At 41.4% G+C, this 24273-nt stretch overlaps 1 protein-coding gene across 1 annotated transcript in view; it reads right to left on the bottom strand.

Annotated features, from left to right (window-relative positions):
- tmtopsb (teleost multiple tissue opsin b) overlaps positions 1-22975 on the bottom strand; it is a 33530-nt gene extending 10555 nt beyond the window's left edge. The window contains exons 1-2 of the mRNA XM_041961634.1: positions 22588-22975; positions 14465-14793 (exon numbers count right to left, since the gene is read on the bottom strand). Of these exons, the coding sequence (XP_041817568.1) occupies positions 14465-14793; positions 22588-22975 (717 nt within the window). The remainder of the gene's footprint in view (positions 1-14464; positions 14794-22587) is intronic.
- Positions 22976-24273: the final 1298 nt, after the last annotated feature.

The raw sequence follows: 24273 nt of genomic DNA, 5'->3' as shown, positions 1-24273 counted from the left end.
AATTGCTGATGTACGATCTGGAGTCTGCACAGGGTGTTTTTTTATTCTTTTTTTTTTTTTGGAAAATTTTGCAGATTCTCTACACCGTTCTTGTCTGGCTCAATCTGCTCTGAGCACATTGACGTTGTCAATCAAAATAGATGCGTATAAAGCCGATAGACGTTTATATTCAAAAGGCATCCCCAACATCATGTGTGTGCATCATTAATGTGTGTTGACATTTGACTGATTTTTTTGACCACCACAGCTGGAAAAATCCAAACCTCACCATGATGATTTATCAATAGAGTCAAAGGCAGAAATTGTCCTGCTGTGGGGTGAAGAGAGACATGAACACTTTTTATTTCCAGGAGCTGTGAATGCTCAAGTGACATTTAAGCCCAAACAATCACATCCTCTTCTGCCAGCATCAATACTGCATGAGGAAACTCGTAAATATTCATAAATTGGGCAACATGATTTAAAAATGAAACAGATGAGAGAGTCATGGGGAGAGAGAATGAGAAAGATCCAGACCATGCAGCTTAGTTTAATTTAATAATTTGTACTCATGAATCAGCAGCAAACTGCGTTAAAAGAAGAGACACATCCAGCGCTTCTGATGCCAAATCTCTTCTGATGGAAGTAGCTACTGGCGGCTCAAACAGCCACCAAATATCATGTGCAATTTAGCCTATTTGTCATGCAAAGTGTAACATGAAGCTCAGCCCCCTGAGATAAAGACACAAAGCTGATGAAAATGTTTCCCAGTTCTTCTATCTCTCAACTTCACTTTTATATTTGTCTTTCTTGCTAACTTAATATATTTGCCTGAAAGCTGTTATTAAAGGTGGTTTCGATGTAAAAACTCCATCCATTTTGAAAACAACCTGGAGAAATTATGCTTTTGTGTCTTTGTTGAATGGCAGCACAGCAAACTCTCATTTCAGATAACTTTGACCCTCCTGTTGTCTTCGGGTCAATTTTGACCCGTTTTCAAGTGTTTGCATATCATAACTATGGTTTTCTCTCATATAATTGCTTGAAAATGACATGGGTGGTTCCATACTATGCTCTTTGCAAGTAAAATTAATTATGACTATATTCTTTGAATTATGTGTGTTTTATTAAAATTTATAGCTTCCCGGTCAAATTTGACCCGGCCACAATAAGTGGTATAATGGATCATACTATTGTGCTTTCCAGTACAATAAACACACACACATACACAAGCACACACGCACGCACGCATGCACGCATGCACGCACACACACACATGTATACTTCATGCTTTATAAACAGTCAAACCACACCGGGTCAATTTCGACCCGGGAGGACAACAGGTGTGACTATTTGCTGCCATCAAAAATTTTACATTATTTCAAAACAGTGTCCTGACTAAACTTTGACATATGCCAGTCTGTGATAATACATCAATTTATGTGCCTCAGATCATAACCATAGTCAAAATAATCAGAATTTCTGTTTTTGTTTAAATCAAAAATGAAGTGTAATTTTTTATAAATTAAATCTATTATATCATACATTACAAAAATAAGTGTAAAACATATGTTGATGTGTTGGAAACAAGTTGACTAAAAAGGTTCAACACAGAATTTGATGATTATTTTATACTTCATGCTTTACAAGCAGTCAAACCAGACCGGGTCAAAATTGACCCAGGAGGACAAAAGGTGCATATAGATGGGAAGACAATACGAGGATTGAGGATGTTCTCATATCTAAGAACTGATTGCTGATATGAAGTAATGTGTCAACAAACCACATCGTCATAACGTCAGAGGACAATCAACAAGACGTCGGTGCTGGAGGTAGTCATTCGTCATTTTGATTGGTTCTCAAACTCGACGGTTTTATCTAGTGTCAGCTCTGAGAGAGGACAGTGCACATTTAACCTTATTCCTGAGGTATTGTGGAGTAGTTTCTCTTTGTTTGCATGTAAATTAACTGAACCTAATGCAAGTTTGGTGCCAAGGTTTAGAGATTATTAAGATGCACCTCGCCAGTCTTACCTGTGCAGTAAAATAAATCTGGTCCTAGAAGGAATTGAAAAGGCTGCTGTTTAGCACCTTGCTCTCAAGTCTCAGACGTCTGAGCGTTCTTGAACTCACCATGGGGAGATTTTTCTGAACTGTGTTCAGAATGTGATAATTTGTTAATCCTCTTTGACATGTACTTAATCGAAAACGACACAATAATTTAATGTGAAGTAGACCAGAGGTGGAATTAGTTGCTAGGTAGAAAACAAACAAATTAATTAGCATATTACCTCAAACATGACCTGAGAGAGGAAGAGCAGCTTGATTGAGCTGATACTAAGACAGTCATTTTCCAGGGTCTCAATCTTTGAGCTTTCACAGTTTGAGGAATGATTTGCTGAACCACATCCTCGTCTCCATGTTACTCTAAGCCGCCTGCACGCCCTCAATCCCGGTGACAGGTGCTGTGTCAGCTGTGGAGGATGTCATACAAATATTTCAGGGCTCGGCAGAGCACTGAGGATGTCGCAAAAGGAATCATATGTTACAGCATGTTGACAGTTTCAGGTCAATAACGGACCAGACGCTGTCACATGATCAAGGACATGCTCCATCATCGTGCCGTTTTGTCAAACATCAGTGATGCAGAATCAAGAGTTAACAAGAAGGAAAGGCGTTAGAGGGAGGAACAATCGGTGCAGCGAGTGTGTGATGCAGTCAGGGCTCTTCTAGAGAAAACTGGAAAAAGAAGGTTTCCTTAACAAGAGAGAAATGAGAAGCAGGCGATTATTTTTAATTATCTTAACGCTCAATTATAGCGAGACATAATTTAGCATTTCACTGCTACGCTGATGACCTCCAGCTGTATTTACCAGTGTTCCCAACCAAAAGTGTTGCTCTTCAGTCCCTCACAGACTGCATCAGAGACATCAAGTCATGGCTGGAGAGCAATTTCCTTCATTTGAACGAGGACAAGACCGAGTTCATTCTATTTGGTGACAATGTTCTTGCAGATTCGGACTCTATGTTTTTGAAGCTAAAACCATTTGTAAAGAATCCTGGGGTTATTTTTGACAGCAGTTTCTCATTCTCAAACAGATTGATAACGTGGTTAGAGCGAGTTTTTATCAATTACGTACTTTATCTAAAGTAAAGCCTTTTTAAATCGCACCGTACTTGAAAGGACTATTCACACTTTTATCAGCTCACGAATAGACTACTGTAATGCTCTCCATGTTGGTGTTTCCCAGTCTGCCCTGAGCCGCCTCCAGCTGGTGCAAAATGCAGCAGCTCGTTTCCTGACGAACACTTCAAGGCGTCAGCACATCACCCCAGTCCTCTTTTCCCTCCACTGGCTTCGAGTTTCGTTTAGGATAGATTTTAAAATTTTACTTTTTGTTTTTAAAGCCCTCAATGGCCTAGCTCCTACTTATTTGACGGAACTTCTCTCTGTCCGAAACCCAAACAGGGCGCTAAGGTCCACAAATCAGTTATTACTGGAAGTCCCAAGGGCCAGGTATAAACACTGGAGGGATCGAGCCTTTTCCGTCGCTGGGCCCAGACTCTGGAACAAACTACCCCCTGACATGCGCACCATCACAGACTTTGGCCTCTTCAAAACTCAGCTCAAAACATATCTTTTTAGACTGGCTTTTAATACACAGTAATGTGGTGACATTTTATTTTATTTTATTTCAACATATCTTATTTTATTCTATCTTATTTTATTTGCATTTAATCTCTTTTTTATTTCCCTGATATGTGTTCTTTTGTTGCTATCTTTTAATCTGTTTTTCATTTCTAATTTCACTGTTTGTTTTTAACTGGAAAGCACTTTGGTCACCTTGAGTGTTGTAAAGTGCTGTATAAATAAATTTTGATTGATTGATTGATTGATTAAAACTTTGCTTTTTGTACAGATCAAATAAAGCTGCTTTGTTGTGCAGACTGTCTAACCTTAAACTGTATGCTAAGCTAAGCTAACTGCCTGTTGTCTCTGGCTCCATATTTACCTTACAGATATGAGAGAAGTATCACCCTTCTCATCTTAACTTGGCACAACAGCAAATACGTGTCACCAAAAATGTTTGATTATTCCTTTAAACAAATTGTCATCACCAAGCTTATTATGATTTAAGACATCATTATATGTGTAGGATTTTTTTCCCCAGTACATTTAAACAATAGTTTGATCAGTTCTTTAAAGTAAAAACTTTTGTGTGGTTGACTCATTGCGCCAAGGGCAAATTTCCTATTCAGTCTTCATGTGCAGTCGCCCTAAAAAAAACAAATTAGAGAAGCAGCCTATGCTTCAAGAGAAAGAGCTGCATAGGTGGAAAGTCTACAGCCTGATTGTCCATCATATTGAAGGGAAGGACAAAGGAGACAACATTTGTACATTTCTGTGCAGAAGCAGAGGCTGAAAGTCCACCTGAATCTTAAGTCCACACCTTCGACCAAGCAGACGGAGGAGCCTTGAAACAGACTCTAATTGCTTATTTTGTCGAGCTGTTTTCAGGGAGCCCAAAAGTTCTTGTGGTGCATGCAGCTCAATATCCATACAAACATTAAAATCAACAAGGACAGTCAGCGTGATGAAGCACACGGCTGAGCTGTTCAGAGCTTGTGAATTGACTTTAAAGGCTCTGAAAACCTATGTCGCATTATAATTTCCACGTGTGTGGAGCGTTATGTATCTCCGTCCGTATGTGCATGGACAGATTTGTGAATGTGCGCAGGAAGTGCAAGTGCGCTGAGATTTATGACCGTGCAAACAAATTTGTGAAATTTGGACACAAACGCAGCATAAATAGCCTTTTATCAAAGAGGGCAAAGTATTAAGCTACAAGAGCAGGAATAAAAGATAATTCTTCAGATCCGCCTAAAGTGAGCCTCTCAGCTGGCTGCTTTTTTCATGTGACCACCGCTTTACTCCTGCTGTGAGGTTTCCAAATGTTTGTGGCATCTGTCTGTAACTTTAGGGGTTTTTTCGCCCTGAGCGGAGGCTCAGGTTGACCCGTTTCACACAGTGCGATGGAGACAAAAAAGGTTACTGTACTGCTGCTAACTGCTATAACAAGCAACTCTCAGTCTTATTTGACTTATTCTTATTTTGACTTGAGCATTGCCAGCAGTGCAACCTGCAGACCTCTACTGTTGTAGGCCCACTAGAAACAGTTTACACAAGCTAACATTGGCAAACAGCTGCTGTGTTGCAGTGTTTCCTCTGAATGAGCTTCAACAGTAAGCAAACAATAAACTGTGGCTAGCAAGAGATACAGTTTCACAAGTCTCCACACACATTTGCAAATTTTATTTATTTATTCTCAGCTGTAGTCGTGTGTCAAATGTTAGTTTCTTAGTTCTTTATTAGTCAACCTCATCCTGTTTTTTTTAAGTCAAATTTTAGTTGACTAAAAGTCCCCGCATTTCAGTCTTATCTTAGTCAACAATTAAAAACTGTTGACTGTCATCGGATTATATTGAATATTTCAGTCAATCTCGTCAAGGCCTTTCATTTTTGTCATTTTACTCAAAATTATTTCACATGAGAGTTTATCTTATCATTATCTGATAAAAAACAAAGGTTGACTGATTTACGGATACATGCAGATTCATGTTGATGCCACATCAAATCAAATTCAATTTGATTGCGACGGGACAAATAAACACAGAAAGTTTACATCACTAAACACATCAGTTACTAAGTTCGCTGCTCAGGTGTTTGGTGCATGATGATTGCAAGGCTAGCTAAAAGCAATGGCTTTTAACTCGGGAACACGCTAGTTTTAGACTACTGCAGCACTAAATAAAGTTGCAATCTAGCTGACACATTCCCATGTAGTTTACCCCATTACAGTGCTGCTGAATTAAAAACAAAAAGTCTAAAATATTTTTCCTCCACTTTTTTGTCAATGAAAATAGACTAAAACGTTTTTAAATTACACTTAAATGTCATATTTTCTCATCAACAACACTGCATGTTGATATAGTCAGATATAGTAGATATTGCCAAATATATTTCCTCATAGTTTTCATTAATGAACACTTCAGAAATTCCGGAAATATTTTTCTCTGTCCTTCCCTCACTGGTTTAAAGTGGCAGGACCTCAGTTTAAATTTAATGCCACCTATCTCCATTCACCACAGCAATAAATCAACGGATGAGTGCTCATTTATTCACAGAGAGCATGAATAGGAGTTAGCATTAATTAGCCAGCTTAGGTGCAGCTAATGAAATCAGCCAGTGACACTTCAGTAGTCATTGGAATTTAAAATCCTGCTTTTGTTAACTTCTACATGAAAACAGAGACCTAAATCTGCCACTTTAATCACTATAAACTGCACCGAAAAATAAAAAATGTTCCCATATTTTTCGCCTATCAGGTGCTATGCATCAAAAGATTTAAATATCAGTTTTGTTCCTTTTCAAATGGCCAAAAATGTGCTTCGTTCAGTCTTTTGATTAGACACTGTAGAAAAACTATTATTGAGCAGAGGAAACTGTGTTGCTGCTGTATGTAATCACTCTGGCAAATGTGAGCCATTAGCTTAATATCTGCGATATGAAAAATAAATCATATCGTTCAGACAGAGAAATCATCACATTGCCCATTAATGCTGAAATACTTTAAACAAAGTGCTGCATGATTTTTTAATAACAATAAAATGATTTGGAACAACAAGTTAAATCAAATTAAGCTCACAGTGAGAGGAGAACTGCTAAAGCCAGAAGAAAGTCACCTCTCCCCTTAGTCTCTTTGTCCTGAACAGTGTCTCAGGCTTCATTATACAGTATACTGTATACACACAAGAGATATAATCACTTTCTCCAAAACTCTGGGTGTGTTTTTGTGTGTGTGTGTGTTGCAAGTGAGAAAAATGCATGCTGTGTAAACAGAGGATTATCTTCCCCCCAGGTAACCTTACACCTGTGCTGCTGAGACACAACAGCACAAACACACAAAGACAACGTCAAACACACTCGCTGTCCGATGCCATCTCCATCACCTCGAGCATTTTCTCTTGTCTTCCTCCACAGAAAGTTGGATGTTGTTGTCATTAATTAACGATTTTGCCATAGATCTTCACACAACATTAGATTATAAAATCAACAAAGCTGCGAAAATGATTAGGATTGTTATCAGTTCATTAACTTGAGTTGTTATCTGTACGGCTCGTGTTTTTAGGTACTGGCAGCATGTTGTTGTAATGAGTTGAGTCACTTATCAGCTTGGTAATTTGGATGAGAGTTTAATAACCTGAAGTGGTCTGCAAATAGCTTTGAGTTTTGTGTGTTGTGGAATGTGCAGCACCGGCTCGGAGCTGGAGTCGGTTCCCAGGAGCTGCACACCGGCTGCCGGCTTCTCCTCAGGGACGGGTTAAAATGCAAAGATCAAATTTCACTATGTGCACTAATTATGACTGTATGAGACAATAACAGAGTGTAATTCTTCTTAAATGCAAATCTAACATGTGAGACGAAGGAAGCTATCTGTCTGCCTTCAGGCTCTCCGACGATTCTGCAGAAATTGTGATTCTCTTGGTTGATAAAACCCAAACAGTTTTCCCAACCTTCCCTCAGTGTTAGTATGTGACACCAAAGTGCATACTGGTTTAATTTGTTGCTTCTCAGCAGCTCAGCAGTTTTTTTGATGCGGTCAAAATGCAGCTTATGCTCCACTATGTTTACCAGTGTCATCTGGTGCTCGGCGGATAGCTGCCTGCTGTGTCTGGAAACAACACTGATGATGATGATGCACTGTGAACTAAAGCAGTAAAGGGCCAAAACAACTGCAGAGTGGGCTATGGGTTGTATTAGCAACACCATTTCAAGTACTCATCTGTTAATCCAAAAATATTGATTAAAGCAGCTTTAAGGACAAAAACAAAAATGGAAAAAGGAGAAGCTTCTCACAATCAGTGCCATAAACCTACATGCAATGCCCAAGCAAGAATACAAGAAATACATTGATCAAAGTGCAATGAAGTCATTAAATAGAAAAAAGATGATGAAATGCAATAATCTCAGTGTTGTCATCATAGAATCGAATGGTTAAATTGCAACCAGCTGGATACCTCTCGTCTTTTTTTTTTCTTAGTGTTTAGGAGAACCTGCTGCAAAACCCATGAAAAACATGAAAGGCGCTTTCTGGAGCCAGCGTTTGGTTTGTCTATTCTATTTACTGTAGAAACACGGCGGTGCAACATGGCGGAGTCCGTGGAAGAGGACCTGCTCCCTCTGTAGATATAAAGAGCTCAATTTAAAGTAGTGAAAACACAATGATTCTCATTTTCAGGTGATTATACACTAATGAAAACATAATTATCATATGATTATTCAATACTCAATTTCTGCCATATTCTGCCCATAGATCCCCCTTAATAAGAGTTGCAGGTGATGCTGTTATTAAGATCTTTTTAAGGAAATCAGAATAAAACTACAGTTTTTTGAAAAATTATTTATCTTTAGGTCAGTGTGGTAGAGGACATTCTCCTGTCCATCAAATCCACAAACACACATTCACCCGCAAGAACACTGACCTTGAATAATTTTGTAAAAATGATGGAGAGGCTGGTGTGACTGAGTGTCAAACCCACCGAGCTCCGCAGTAAAAAACTGAAGGGAAGGAGCGATAAACCAAAAAATCAGAGCCATAACTCCTCTCTCTCAAGCATCCCTTCGCTCTGTTTATTCCTCCATCTCCTCTCCTCTACGCCTACGAGGATCCATCAACATACATGCCGACGTCTTAATCTGACACTGACAGGAAGCAAGACGCTGAGAGACTTCTCACTACATCTGGCTCTGTTTTCCTCAGTTTCTCAGTTTAATTAATACAGACCGCATCATCGGCTGAATAACTGTGTCTGAAGAGTCACTTTCTCCCTCTGGTCCTCTCTTCCTCTGTCTCAAAGGCGTTTAATGAGCAGGTGTGAATTCATCAAATAAAGAAATGTACCCATTTCATCAATCTATAGGTCTGATTGAGGCTGTGATGGAGGCAAACATCCCATTCCCAGTGAGTGAAAACTCAACTTTTTTTCTCTTTTCATGCACAGCAGGAAGCAGCGGTTCCGTTCCCGAGAACACACACATGTACAGGACACAGCCTCAGAGCATGATTCGTATGTTGGACTCCATCTGAGTGTCTCAGAAATCTCAAATGAGCTTAAGCGTATCAGGTAAATTCACATCAGTGATCAGGAATTAGCTGCACGGTGGCTCGGTGGTTAGCAGCGTCGCCTCAGAAGATCCCTGGTTCGATCCCACCTGGGATCTTTCTGTGTGGAGTTTGCATGTTCTCCCTGTGCAGCGTGGGTTTTCACCTGGTTCTCCGGCTTCCTCCCACAGTCCAAAAACATGCTGTGGTTAATTGATGATTCTAAATTGTCCGTAGGTGTGAATGAGTGGTGTGCATGGTTGTCTGTCTGTATATGTAGCCCTGTGGTAGGCTGGCGACCTGCCCTGGGTGTCCCCTGCCTTCGCCTGGGTGGGATAGGCTCCAGCCCCCCCGTGACCCTGCAAAGGATTCAGCGGTGTATAGATAATGGATGGATGGATCGGGAATTATCCACATGAGAACTGAAAGGCCTAAGAGTCTACAGTCACGCTAGTGGCTCTGTGAGGCAATGTGAATACTGAGCATGCTAACACATTCACAATGACATTGCTAACGTGCCAAAAATATTAATTTAGCATGCTAGCATTTGCTAGTTATTAGAAAACGCAAAATACAGCTGGATCTGATGGGAATGACATAAGTCACGCAGGTATTTGGTGGTGCTCGTTGAAAAGTCAGAGAATCACCAAAGGAACTCATTTTCATCCATTCAGCTCTCATAACAAACCATCAAAACGCTGCGCAGACATTTCACTAAAAAGTGTTGGACAGACAGATATTACCATCCACAAAGGCTTGCAGCTAGGATGGCTAGAAATTATTGCTAGTGGCAAAAGTGTTTGCACACCTGATGTGGGCTCATACTTTTATCTTAAGAATAAAAGAAATGTGCCATTGATTGCAGCACAGTCTGAGAATTTACATTTATATATAACTAATCAGCAACAGGAAATACATTTTGAAGGAAACGTAATGCCCACCAAATTACGTTTTGTATCAATGTAACAGGAAATGTTAGTTTAAGCACCGGGCAAGTCACAAAAATGTTGACACTGAACGTATATTTACTAACAGTGCAAAATAGTGCATACACCCACAGTGATTGCAGGATTATTCAGTTTTTTTATGGTTATGTTGAGGCACTGCTGGACCAGTTCATAATGTTTTTTAATACAGAAAAAGTTTGGCTTGAGATTTAAGCGTGGCTCATAAAATATTGTGTTTCATTCACTCAAAGAAAAATACACTTGCAAATTATTTGGGTATAAACTCCATTTCTAGGAGGCAGCGTTGTTTACTGTTCATACAAATGGTCACAGGTGCTAATTGGAGGGGAGGTGAGCACTATTTTGCAATATTTAGGAAATTTTAACCAATCCACCCTGCTTCAAAAGGCAACACACAAAAAAAAGTTCAGTGCGCCTGCAGGCATTGCAGGAAGCCCACAGAGGCACGTCACATGAGGCAGCAAATGGTGTGGCAAATGAAATTCTTGTGCAAACAGCATCAACACATTAACATCCAGGGCTCACACACACACAAACAGAGTGTGGTTCATGGCCGCGAACAAACACATTTAAACCATCCCACACAAAGTTACTTAGATACACTCTGTATGTATGTAGCTGCCAAATCGATTAGCATAAAAGAAATAATTTAGCATCAGGATAAAGGCAGATACAAGCAGCCACATTTGCAGAAGAACAAGGACAGCTCAGACATCTGCCACCTACAGTCCTACACACACACACACACACACACACACACAAACAGATATACAGCCCGCTATCAGCTGCTAAATTACGTAAGTTTTGTCTCCCAACATGATGCTTGAATGCTTTTTCAAACCATTTTCCTTCGCCTTAAAGCATTTAAACTTATTGAGTCTAAAAAGTCATCATAATCGACTTTCAAAACCCTATGTGTATAATTTGTCTAATTGTAGAATATTAACTCCCCCTTGGGTTATTAAACCCCCGCTACCAGAAACAAATATAAAAGCATGCTCCTGGTGCCGTGATGGCAGCTGCAGCCTTGGTACTCCACACAAACACGTTCACACACACACACACAGATAAATGAGTGAGTTCTGGTCTCCTGTGATTAGCTGACAGTGGGTGTGAAGGTCTGCAGCCTCGAGGTTTAATGACGCGCCTCAGCTGAGTGTAATGAAGACCGCCGTCTGTAATCCTGTCATTAACACCAGCCTGTAGTCGAAACCTTTGTGCTGCTCTCTACTCCCATTGCTTGATGACTATTTTCAGCTTTCTAACTTTGAAATTCTCCCCACTCCCACCAGAGGGTACTACTCTCAACTCTCCTCTGACCTACTCCTACCAGGTTTTCTCAACTTTGTTTCACTGCAATCCCAAAATCCTACTTTGGTATTTCAGAATGAGCCTGCTACTATACTAATGTACTAAGGCTCAATACTGTATGAGCAGCATCCTTTGGTAGCTCACCTGGTAGAGTGTGTACCATGTATCAAGTCCTCTCTGTCTCCCTGCCTCCAGCTGTCACTATCACAAATAAAGCAGAAATGGTAAAAATATTAATATTAGCAGCATCCTGCCATTAAAAGCAACACTTGAGTTAGAGACAAACAAAGGAAGCATTTATAGCAAATGGTTACAAAGTTAGATTTTTGGCGGGAAAGGTGTTGATCCCGAAGAGTCCCAGCGGCGTTTTTTGCAAAAGTGTTGCATCTTTGCATTTTTTCTTATTTTCTTCAATAATGGAAACAGAAACAGTATAATTCAGACGCCAAATTTACATTTGACATAATTTTGGCCCCAAAATAAGAGTAATCCATTATTGCAAACTTCCACTTCGTTGCATAACAGGGGAGAAAACTGCTCTTCTCCAAAACCCGAGATCATTATTCAACCACGCATAGGAGGAGGGCTCATCACCTTCTCCTCCTCTGGGACAACCTGATCACAACCTGCGGCACCTCCTGCATGAGTACAAACCTCTTGTACACGAGCAGCCAGCTGTCACTCGAAGCTGAGGAGGCTCTGAAGGACTGTTTTGATACAGCGGTGTGGGGAGTACTTTGTGATGCTCGTGAAGAGGACAGTCTCACACAGTGTAAACAGACTATATCCATGTCTGTGTGGAGAACCCATCAGGACTGTGCTGTGTTTTTCCAACAACAAACCCCGGTTTACTCCAAACATAAAGGCTTCCTTTTCAAGAAATAAAAGAGTTTTAGCTCAGGAAATAAACGGGAGCTGAAGAATGTGCTGAAGGAGCTGAGGAGGAGGATCCGAGAGGGAAAAAAACAGGTACAGGAGGAAGATGGAGGAGCAGCTGGAGCAGAGCAACATCAGTGGAGTCATAGGGGGGCTTAAAACCATCTCTGGCTACAATGAACCTCTTCTTCAATAGATTTGATCACACATCTGCCCCTCCCCCTACAGAGCGAGAGAGCTACAGCTGTGGAAACATCCTGGGTGGTACCAGCGCCAAAGACCCCGAGGCAGCTACAGGCTGGTGGCACTGACATCAAACCTGAAGAAGACCCTGAAGAGGCTGGACCTCATCCATCTCTGCCCCCGGAGAGCTCATCAATGGACCTACTATAGTTCATCTATCAACCCGGCATTCAGGTTGATGCCCTCAAAGATTTCTTTTCGGCACTGTAACTGAACTCACTTGTAAACAACTTTTTCTTTGTTAAACCTCCCTTACTGCAACCAACTTCACAGGATTCTTCACCACTGAATCTGAGAAAATCAGAAAAATAATCCTCCACCCTGCCAGTTCCCACCCAGGAAGAGGCGATTACATCTGAACAGTTCTCGTCTTGAAAACTCAAGTCCAACTCTGAGATGATCTCCCTCGATATACTCTCTAAACTGGCCTACTGCTTGTTGCTGCTTATCAGCCCACTACTCCAAATAATGAACAGCTTATTAGCTGAATAGTGCCTGCTTCTTTTAAAACATCAGGCTACTTATAAAGAAACATCACCTGGATCCTGATTTGATCAAAAACCACAGATCAATCACAAAGCTGTCATTCTTTTCTGTACGCATTGAAAAATCTGTGGCACAGCAACCCATCAATCACCTTTCATCCAACAACTCGGGGGAAGGTCATCAATCCAGCTTCATGAAATTCCACAGCACAGATACAGCAGTAAATCATTTACCACAAGAGCGGTAAATGATTTAGTACTGGCTTCAGACTCAATTCTAATATTGGTGCTTCGACACCTCAGCTTTCAATAGGATTGATCGCCACATTCAAATACATCGCTGAGAAAGTTTTGTTGTTTCACTGACGCTGCTCCCTCGTGGTCTGGGTCATATTAAACTGACAGATCTCACTTCGTTTTAAACAGCAACTGTTGATCAGACCACATGAAGGTCAGTTATGGTCTGCCACAGGGATCTGTGTTGGGCCTTGTTACATTAATCAGTTGTTACAAACTCGATTATCTATTCTATGCAGATGATACTCAGCTTTCTCCATTAATCCTGGCACCTGTTATCAGGTGGTGAAACTGAAAGAAATCAAATGGTTTCCTTCCTTCTTTTAAATGCTGAGAAAACTGATATCCAAATTATACTCAGTGTCTGTGCACATTCTTACGTACATGTTCTATATGTTGCACTTTTCTGTTTATACAATATATATATGCATGTTTTTATTTATGTCCTGTTGCACTTCTGTACGTTTTTTGTACATTTTGCTAATGCTGCTAATTCCTGTTTTTACTGAGTCAAATATTCAATTTGCAATGCTTTTATGTAGTTTATCTCACTTACATTTTTCTGTGTTTTGCTCATGTTGCTCATTGCAGCTTTCCTTTATGTGCAGCCCTCTGAAAAGCATGCTTTGTGATATTGGGCTATAATAAACTTTTTTCTAAACAAAAGCCAGAGCTTGAACTGGTCAATTAGTGAGTCGGGTGAGGGGAGAAACACAGAGAAATCAAACCTGAACCAAACCATTCATCATTTATAAGAAAATTATCACACACACAAACTGCATCTTCAAAGGTTTTCCACATATCTCCCAAACGTTCATCCTTCATCCCTGTTGTCTGCATAATGCACGTGCCACCAGTAAGCTTTAAAAAGCTCCTTGTTTTCCAAACACAAGGCTATCTTTTAGGGCTCTATGACAAAAGCAGACATGGTAGTTTACCGGTTAAGCAGCAATATCAGAATACAAGTTCTGGCAGTAGTCCAGATATTGGATCATATCTTAACCTGTCTTGTGCCCACTGTTCTTGCTTCAAGGTGTAAACAAATACCGTCAATCTTTCTCTGACTCATAGACACTTTCTCAACCCATAACAGAGTCAGCGTTGTGTTTTCTCTCATGTAACATTTACTTTAGCGGACTCACCTGTCTCATGGTGTGCAGCAGCTTGCCGTACGAGTAGAGGATCACGCAGAACGGCAGGACCAGGCAGAAGGTGAACAAGCAGACGATGTAGGAGATATTGTTTGGCGTCTGGGTCCTCCAGTCCACCGAGCAGGTGGTGCCGGGACCCTCGGGCCCGTATCTGCTCCAGCCCAGCAGCGGAGGTACAGTCCAGGCCACAGAATAGAGCCAGGAGAAGCAGATCCCTCCCAGCGCCGGGCGGTACTCTCTGCCGTCGGCTATGGTGGGCGCCATCATGGTGCAGTAACGCTCATAGGACAGAACGGCGAGGGATATGAGGGAGACGATGCCTGAGGAAGAGGAGGCACAGAAAAAGTGGCCAGTAGATTGGGTTATGTTGATGATCATATCACTGTTATTGTATTTTGACACTCTAGCAACATTGTTCTTGAACCTTTCATGCCAATAAAGCCCTTTGAATCGAAGTTGAATTGAACTGGAGGTGTGTAACAAAGTACCGTGGGATTAAACATGAAACACAATATCAAGAAAATCACATCAATATTTGGGCTTTTAGCAGCATCAGTGAGCAGCTTCTCTCCAAACTAGAGCGTCTGTATTTTCTTCCACTGCAAGATGGAGCTGGGTTCAGATCGAGAGTGAAGTCAATTTTCTGCTTGTTTTGATCACTGATGTTTTTTTTCCACAAGCAGTCAATGAAGAACAGTGGCATTCACCAGATAACAGATTTACAACCTGAAGAGGAGCTTCTTATATTTCCCAGCAGACCCCCTTTGTTTCTGCTCCTCCTACAACTCAGACTCAGCACAAACGTTCGACTCATGCAGATGTGTGTGTGCTTGAATTGGCAGCACCCCAAACAAATCTGAATCTTTTTGTCCATGTTTGCTTTTTTTCCCCTTCACTTTGCATTAATAGTGCCTCTAAATATCCTTTTGGTTTAAAAAGACTTGCAAACTAAATAGATCTATTGACCAAATTTGCTTTACAAGTTGGTCTTTGTGGCCAATTACTGTGTTTGGAGAAGTCTGACATTTGTTCTTTCTCATCATGAGGCTTTTATTCAATTTATTCCACAGTTTAGTTAATTTATTGTGCTGTCCTTATTTGCAATTTGCACTAAAACATATTAGCTTTTTGGGGGGGGGCATTTTCCAATGATAATTTTCTTTATTAACTGATCACTGGTCTGTAAAACACCAGAAAAACAACATCTTAAAAAATCACAATATTAAAAGGTCTTTTGTCCATTCAACAGTCTGAAATCCAAAGAAAAACAATTTATTATTATGTAAGGCAAAGAAAAACAATACATTTTCATCAAACATTCAACATTACTGCTTGAAAAATGACTCCAGTGAGTAATCGATCAGCTGCACAGTTGCCAATTGATTATCTGTTGCAGCTCTTATGAAATGTGAAACAATCGAACCTTAACAACATTAAATCTTACGTAAAATGTTGTTGTAAGTATTAAGAGAGGAATCGAGCCGGTGAGTATTTTACAGTGCGCTCCTCACATCCTCTGTGGCCTGTGGCTGTAAGACACACTGATTTGCAGCGGAGGGGAGGCGCACGCAGAATTTTCTACCTGTTAATTGCTTAATCGAAGAATGTGTCCCGTTGGAGTGAATTGTTGCTGAAGCGACCGAGTCTTAAATCAGAGCTAATCAGCACATACAGGCTAAAGTGCTGGTCCAGGGGCACTTTACATCTGTTACACACTGAGACTCCCAGGGACGGACACTTTGATTAGAGACAATCACAGCACTTCCATGCTAATGAAGGTTTCTGATTGGCCGACACCGTTGCATGTTCAGTGAAGACAGGGCGCCGTGTTCTGAGAGCAACGGCGAAGAGTGAGAGTCTTGAGAATAATGGAAATTATTGTGTGTTCCTGTGTGCACGCTGGGTATCAGTATAAATGCAGCGTGTGTGTGTGTGTGTGTTGACAAACAGATGAAGAGGGCATGAGTGCTCTCTCTGTTCATTACTGATGGACTCTGGGTTGATAAAGCACGCACATTCACAGGTCTACTCTGGGTCAAACACATACCTCATTAGCATACTGTGTTAAAATAACAAAAGCTCAAATTATTTTCTAAAATAAAACATTCAGTAATATATTACTTAAATGGACTTATAAAAACAAAAAATATAATTATAGCATATCTCAAATTATTCTGGTTCACAAGTTGTAGTTTATAGGACTGATTGTGGACAACTTGCAATTATTATTATCACCTCTAGGAGGCGCCAAAGTTGGAAAATGTTCAAGTTCTACATGTTGGACTTTAAAGACTAAGTCAGAGCAGATAATAAACAGTGGACATGACGTCACCCTTTGGTTTGTGGACCACTGTTTCAAACCTTGAGTTTGGCATTATGGCCGGTGCCATCTTGCGTTTCTGGAGAAGGAAATGACCATATTTGGATGAGAGGGTGGAGCTGGGGAGGATACGCACTGCTCCGCCTCGAACCTGATTGGAAGTGACTGACAACCTGGTAAGGACTTGTCTATAACAAGGCAGCAAGAAAGCATGCCCTACTTTATCGTCTGTTTTATTCTAAAAGGGAGAATGATTTACTAAATGAACATCACGCTGAGTTGGAGAAGACCTGAAACTAGACATTGAGACCATAAACTCATTAGGAAACGTTTACTGAGCTAATAAATCAAGTGAGAAGTCGGGCCATTTTCTCATTGACTTACATAGAAGCAGGCTTCTTTTCTGCAGGCCATTAGAAAAACTGTAGTTTTAAGGCACGTTTCAGACCTGTTAGTTACGTCCACTTATTGTCTATGAGCCAGGCATGAATTAAAAGCATAATTAGTGATAAGATAAGAAACGTGGCAACAGTAGTGGGCTTTAAAAAAACACCTGTATGCACGGCTGTTCATAAAATGATGTGATGCAACATCATTTAAGAGAGTCAAGCTTGTGAAGTTCCAGAAGCTGCTAGAGACGTGGTGCAGCACCTGTACTTATTTTAAATCTATACTCATTTCAATTACATTTGGCTACTTGGGAGGCAACAGAACAACCTGAAAATCACATAAACCTGATGTGGCTAACATGTTAGCAAAGAGCTACCACATAACATAGCTATCAAATAACATAAGACTGTGTTGATGTTGTTTGCCAAATAATCAGTTGTTTTTTTCTTGCCATTTATGCCAACATACACTCAAATCCTTTACGTTTTGTACAATATTACATTTTTTTTACTGTTTTGTATATTTTATTTTTCTGTGCAATAGTATTAACACTCTTTATTACTATTATTAATCTGAGCATATATATATATATATATATATACATAGTCAACTTTTTATTTTGTGTTTTGTTTTTTGAATTTCTCTATCTCTGTTCCTATTTTTCTTCCCAACTGCTAAGCACTACTGTAATGCCCATATTTTCCCGGCTGGGGATAAATAAAGTTTTATCTTGTCTTATCTTACCTCGTACACATCCAGCAGACCTGGAGTTGGGTTTCTGGTCACCTGATGAGTCTTTTGGTCTCCAGTAACTCTTGATGGAACTGGACCCTGTTATTTACTGTGGCTCTTGTATGGACTATGGCACACTTCACTCATGTTCACGAATATATTCATCCATATTTGTGTATATACATTTACACCTGTTGCTGAATCTCCCACCAGGGATTAATAAAGGTTTATCTTATCTTAAAAATCAGGCTTTACTGTTGTACTCATCTGTTGATGACTTGGTCGTTCTGAGGTTTGGTGCTGTGCAGGTAGTGTACACTGGGTTTATTAGAGCTTGTTTGTATTGAAAAACAGCTGCTGTACACAGTCACAATCCATCTTTCATATAAAAAAGATTAGTGCAGCTTCGATGTTTGTTTTCAGAAACAATCAGATTGCTTTATGTCTAATCGAATGTCGCTTTGTTTCAAACGAACTCTCGTGATGACCAAAGGCACAAAATGAATCACCTGCAGGACAAGACAACAAAAACTGTGCTGCAAAATGGTTTCAGACCAGTTGTGGATAAATAAATCTCTCCTCTGTTGCCTCAGAAACGGGGCAACTTCTCCTAATAGTGACTGATTTTCCATTCATTTCCTGTGATGATTGCACAGTCTGTACTCCGAGCCCCGGGGATTCGGGGGGAGTGCATCAGCCCCTAACACTGGCTTTGATTCAAACATGGTCCACTTTGATTCTCCACCATGCATTTTAATAGGTTTCCCACCTGAGGCCTGATTCTTCTTCACCTCACTCCAGATTGGTGCAGAATAGATTTATGGTGAAATGAATGGCCCGATGTCCAAGGCCAGAGTAAGCACAGGAACCAATCATCTTTCACTATCACCTGCTTTAGCGCCTTTTCTCCCTCCCATCTTGTCCCACTCTTTTCCTTTTTATCTCTCTTCCGGTCTTTCCCCATCTGAATTACCCCCTTCCTCTCACTCCCTGTGTCCCTCTGTTAATTTCTACCTCAATTGTCTCCCACTCTTCTTCTTTTCTCAGATCCAGAAAGCAATGCAAAGAACACTAGAAATCGGACCATTTTTTCAACTGTTAGCAAGACGCTGCACTATCAGCACACGATGAGGTGAAAGTTTTTCTTTTTGCAGTAATCTGATGACAGAAGCCCTGGAGAAGTTCCGGTTCTTTACGTGCCATGTGCACAACAATCACACCGAACTTGACAATGAAATTCTTGTTCTCAGCCTCTATTCAAGTTGTGTTTATACAACCGTCACCCTGAGCAACAAAAGACTGGAAAAATTGTGAAACGCTCCAAAAGCACCTGTTTGGAACATTCCACAGGTAAACAGGTTGATTGGTAACAGGTGATAGTATCATGATTGGGTATGAAAGGAGCATCCTGGAAAGGCTCAGTCGTTCAGAAGCGAGGATGGAGCAAATACATATAGAATAAACTGTATGGACAGGTTTTCCTGTCATGTAGTAAATATATATGCGCAATTATGACAGGTTATGGACAGGTAAGAACAAGATGTAGACAGCTAACGTACATAAATATATATACTGGGATAGTTTAGCAGCTTTTAAACAGTAATAAAAATGTGTATGTATGCTGCAATCTGTGCAGGTATAAAGTAAGCAGCTGTAGGTGTTCCAGTGTGGTGTGAGTAAAGTGACAGTAATGAGCTTGAGGGCTCAGGGGTCTGTCGTACCGTCTGCCAGGCGGCAGCAGGCACATCAGGCAAAGATGATCTTTCAACTGATCAACTGATAAAAACTTCATGCAGGAGAAGTACCGCTGTAACAACAGTGTGGTGGCACAAAAGGAAATATTTCACATAGCATAAAAGACTAAAGAGGCCATTATTTTTTATCACCAATTAACCTGCAGATTGTCTTTAAGCCAGTTTAAAAAGTTACAACTCATACCCCTGTGTTTCAGATATTATGCAACTTTGCTTTCACACATCCAGCACCTGAAAGAGAAAGGGAGAAACTGGAGCATTAGTGACCCGATGAGGCTTGATTACAGGCTTCCTAACAGTCCCTGAGTGCACGGTCCAGTAGCTCAGATGTAGTCTGGGTAATTGCAGCGGGGTGGCCAACGTCTCATTAGGGAATTAACAAACGAACTGGATTCCATCTCGCAGGGAGAAGGTGAAAGGAGAGGTCTCAGTTTTGTTTTCAGCTTGTTCCCGCCAACCTGAGCAGATCCATTTCTGTTTTGTGAGGCCTGTAAGTGATCCAGTATCCCTGCACAGGCTGACGGAGCGGAGTAACACACAAATCCTTTAATCTATTGATCATTTAAACTCTAATAATTTCTTTTTTCTTGAGTAACAATCACATCTGTGCACTATTTGTACCATTGCTTACAAGCTTTCCATCAGCCAGGACGCAACGTGAAATAACCTCGCCCTATAACTTATTTGTTATTTTCCACCTGGGCTGCATTTCTTCTTGTTTTTCCACCATCTGATCAATTCTGACCAAACTGTCATCAATCATTCACAACTCTCATAAATCTTTGATGCTAGGGTGCCCATCTCTGCGTTCCAGAGTTTTAGAAAGCCAATGACCAGCCCAGTACACAATTAAATCTCTAAAGCATCTCATTCAGGTGTTTTTCCAACAGTGAGCCTATGATCCTCTCTGCTGCTGCTTACTGCTTGTTTATTCTACAGCTGCTGCTAACAGGCTGCACCGAGAAACCTTCTGCAAAATTCATCACAAAAGTTTTCAGGTTATTGATAAACTGCGAATCAGTTATGAATTTTGCATGTCTCATTACAGAGTGACTGTCAGTTTTTTGAAAGTTGTGCTTGTAGCAAGTATGATTGTATTGGAAAGCTGTTGACCTGTCAGTGTCTGTATAATAGAGTGATTGAGGGACTTCAGTCAGAATCATTTGATTTGATGGAAAAAAGATAGAAGACACAAGTGAAATGGTCTGCAAGTCCAGATTCCAAAGAGAAAACAACTGATTTAAGAGAAACACCAGTTTACTGTATGTCCAGACTCAAGAGAGAAAACAACTGATTTAAGAGCAGCAACAACACCTTATTGCAAGTCCTGACTCCAATAAGAAAACGTACTTATTTAAGAGCAACAACAGCGTCTTACTGCAAGTCCAGAGGGAAAACAACTGATTTAAGAGCAACAACAACATCTTACTATAAGTCCAGACTCCAGAGAGAACACAAATGGTTTAAGAGCAACAAAACCTTTCTGCAAATCCAGACTTCAGAGAGGAAACAACTGACTGAAGAACAATAAGATCTTAGTGCAAAAGAAAAGAGGGAAGGGAAAACAATTGAATTCAGAGAAGCAAAAACAACATCTTACTGCAAGTCCAGAGAGAAAACAACTGACTTAAGAGCCACAACAACATTGTGCTGTAGGTCCAGACTCCAGTGAGAAAACAACTGATTTAAGAGCAACAACACCTTACAGCAATTCCAGACTCCAGAGAGAAAACAACTGACTTAAGAGCAACAACAACCACTGTACTTAAGAGTATTTGTGAATTGATTATTCACTCACATTTGCACTCAGAGATCTTTAAGTACAAAGAGAGAAGACGTCTAAATTCAGTGAGAGCATGAAAACACAGAAAAGCACCTCAAATAATGGTCTCCCTCCTCTGGTTTTCTGCACTCTGACGGCTTTAAAATATCCTGGTTTCTGGATAGAGGGGTGACATTAATTAATCTGTGACCCTGATTAGGATGATTGTCCTGAAACTGAAAGGTCACAGGTTTGATCCTAGCGCTGGAGAAGAGCTCTTGTCAACAGTCCCATGTGTACAAATTTGAACTCCAAACAGCCTCTAAAGATCAAGATAAGAGCTTAACAAGAGCAAATTTATTATGTAATACGATGAGAAATGCTTTTTCCATGTTTTATGATTATTTTAGTGTTCATCTCTTCTGCTTCTTCTCGCAAAGTTACCTGTGGGACCAAATCTGAATTATTACCCTATCCCTATCATCTTCAGCCTATTTATGTCCCGGAAGGAAATGCAGTTTCCAAGCTCATGCCCCAGCTGAACATAATCAGCAGCAAACTGCACAGCACCTCCACCACTTGATGGGATTTTAATTGAAATTAACTGCAGAATGGGATGCGTTAACAGGATTTTAATCAAATGTTTTGAGTGACGGCGTTACTGCAGGCGATTAAAGCGCATTTTCTTCATGCTCTTCTAAGATGCTAAATCAAGGAAATTAGGGAGCCTAAATATGCTACAGCAGCAAATCAAACAGGGAGCGCCCTCAAAGTCCTGGATTTTGTCAATTTTCATGGTTAAATTCCCACTTTTGGATGAAGAGCTGAAGAAGTGCTGCGACTTTTGCTGCGTGTGAAATCGTTGTAGGTCGCTTTGGATGGAAGCGCCTGATGAGCACAGCGGTGCGGCTAAAAAAAAGGACATTTTTCACGCTTACAGCGACATTTAGAGTTGATATGTTGAGAAAAGTCGGCGATTTCCGAAATTGTCCACAGAAACTGTCTGACTGGCAGCAGAATGAAAAGACAAAATCACTATTTCATCTCTTTTTCAAGAATTGGATGAAATAGGATAGGAAATAAATAAGATTTAATATCACTTAAATAACGGTGTTCTTTTGATCGTGACACAAAGAAAATGACAACAGCTGCTTACCTAAACATGCGTTAACGAACCCGTACCAGACGCACCCAGCGCGTCCGATCAGCCAGCGCCCCTGGGTGCTGGCCGCGAAGCTGAACGGGGTCCCCAGCACGCTGACCAGCAGGTCGCTCGCAGAGATGCTCACCAGCAGGAGGTTCATGGGCGTGCGCAGAGCCCGGTACCGGCAGAACAGCGCGAGCACCAAGAAGTTACTCAGGAACCCGAGCGTGCCGATGAAGCCGAGGCACACCGCCACCACCAGGTGCCCTTTCGGGCTCAGGTTCGGAGGAGGGAGAGACCCGGACACCTCTTCGTACGCGTCCGTCGCCGTCGCCGCCGTGCCGCCGGCTCCACCCCCGGGACAGTGCGCACAACTCAGGCTCACGTTGCAAACGATCATACCGGGGGCAGAGTCGCGAAGTTTGAACCGGCCCGAAGTTTGCACCGACCATGTGGTCTTGGTGCTTGGTGTCAGCCCATCTGGAGACGCGAAGGGGCACGGGTTAGCCCTCTTTTGCACCGTGCGCGCATGTGGTACCTTTCAGTGAAGAAAGAAGAAATGTGTAAACGCTCAGCTATCCAGTCGAAGACAGCAACTTGTTAAATGAGCGAGGTTTCAGAGAGCAGATGCCGGTGTCTTATTAGACCCGCCCCTTCGCCGTGCGCTCCCGGTCCGGAGAGGTGCGCTCCTTCTCTTGCGCGGCCGCCGTTCAGTGCTAAGTGCGCCTGAGCTTTTATCACTACTGCGCCTTTTAACGCGCTGGGGGACAAACCCCCTCAACATGGTGATGTGTGTGTGTGTGTGTGTGTGTGTGTGTGTGTGTGTGAAATCTATTACTGTCATGATCTATACATTGACATGAGGGCCCCCTGGGTCACAGAGACGTTGGTTGGCTTTACACGATCGACCCATTGAGGGGGGGCCCTGTATCGGGTCGGAGCCATTGGTTGGCTTTATATCTCCCATCAACTTTCTTTATTAAAAGAAAAGGATTTGCAGGGTCCTACAAAAGTGCGTGTTCAGCCTATAGAACTGTTTGGAGCACCGGGAGCATCCCACCTGTGAGTAACCAAACATAAACCAAAACACCGCAGCACTGAAAACACACTGAGAAACAGGGCTGAAACCCTGAAATCAATTCTGCAATAAAAACATTACGTTAAGGACGAACATACACCTCATAGTCGAATAAACAGCAGTCAGTGCTCCGCCTGTGAACAAACAGAGCGCTGTAACAAAGTTGTTGTGAGGTAAACTGATGATTAATCAGTCATCTCTTCAGTTATTCCACCCCTACAAACTACAAAACAACAGTGTGCACACACAGCAGCCTTCACACCTGCTGAACCTACTTACTAGCTTGTGCACTTATCTGATTGTCTCACACCCCCTGCATGAGTCTCATAGTATCCCTGTGCTACACTCTGTACCCTGGAATTGAATTGACGTCCTGTCTATAGGTCTCAAAGCCAGGGCCTGTGGGATATGGAGCAGGGAGAATGGGTTTGGATTTTGGCTTACATGAGGCTTGGTTGATCTGGGGAGGTGATGAGTTTGAGAAGGTCTTAATCCCTCTGGCTCTGCACTGGACCTGTACACAACATCTGGCTGTATGTCAACACCCAGTGCTGCTGGAGGAAGGTCATCCAGCGCATATGTCCGTATAATGCGAGTACTCGGGGCATCCATGCGCAGCC

Source organism: Chelmon rostratus, chromosome 20 (genome assembly GCF_017976325.1).
Source record: "Chelmon rostratus isolate fCheRos1 chromosome 20, fCheRos1.pri, whole genome shotgun sequence".
In the NCBI taxonomy this organism is placed as follows: domain Eukaryota; kingdom Metazoa; phylum Chordata; class Actinopteri; order Chaetodontiformes; family Chaetodontidae; genus Chelmon; species Chelmon rostratus.
This window is presented reverse-complemented; position numbering and strand designations above follow the sequence as displayed.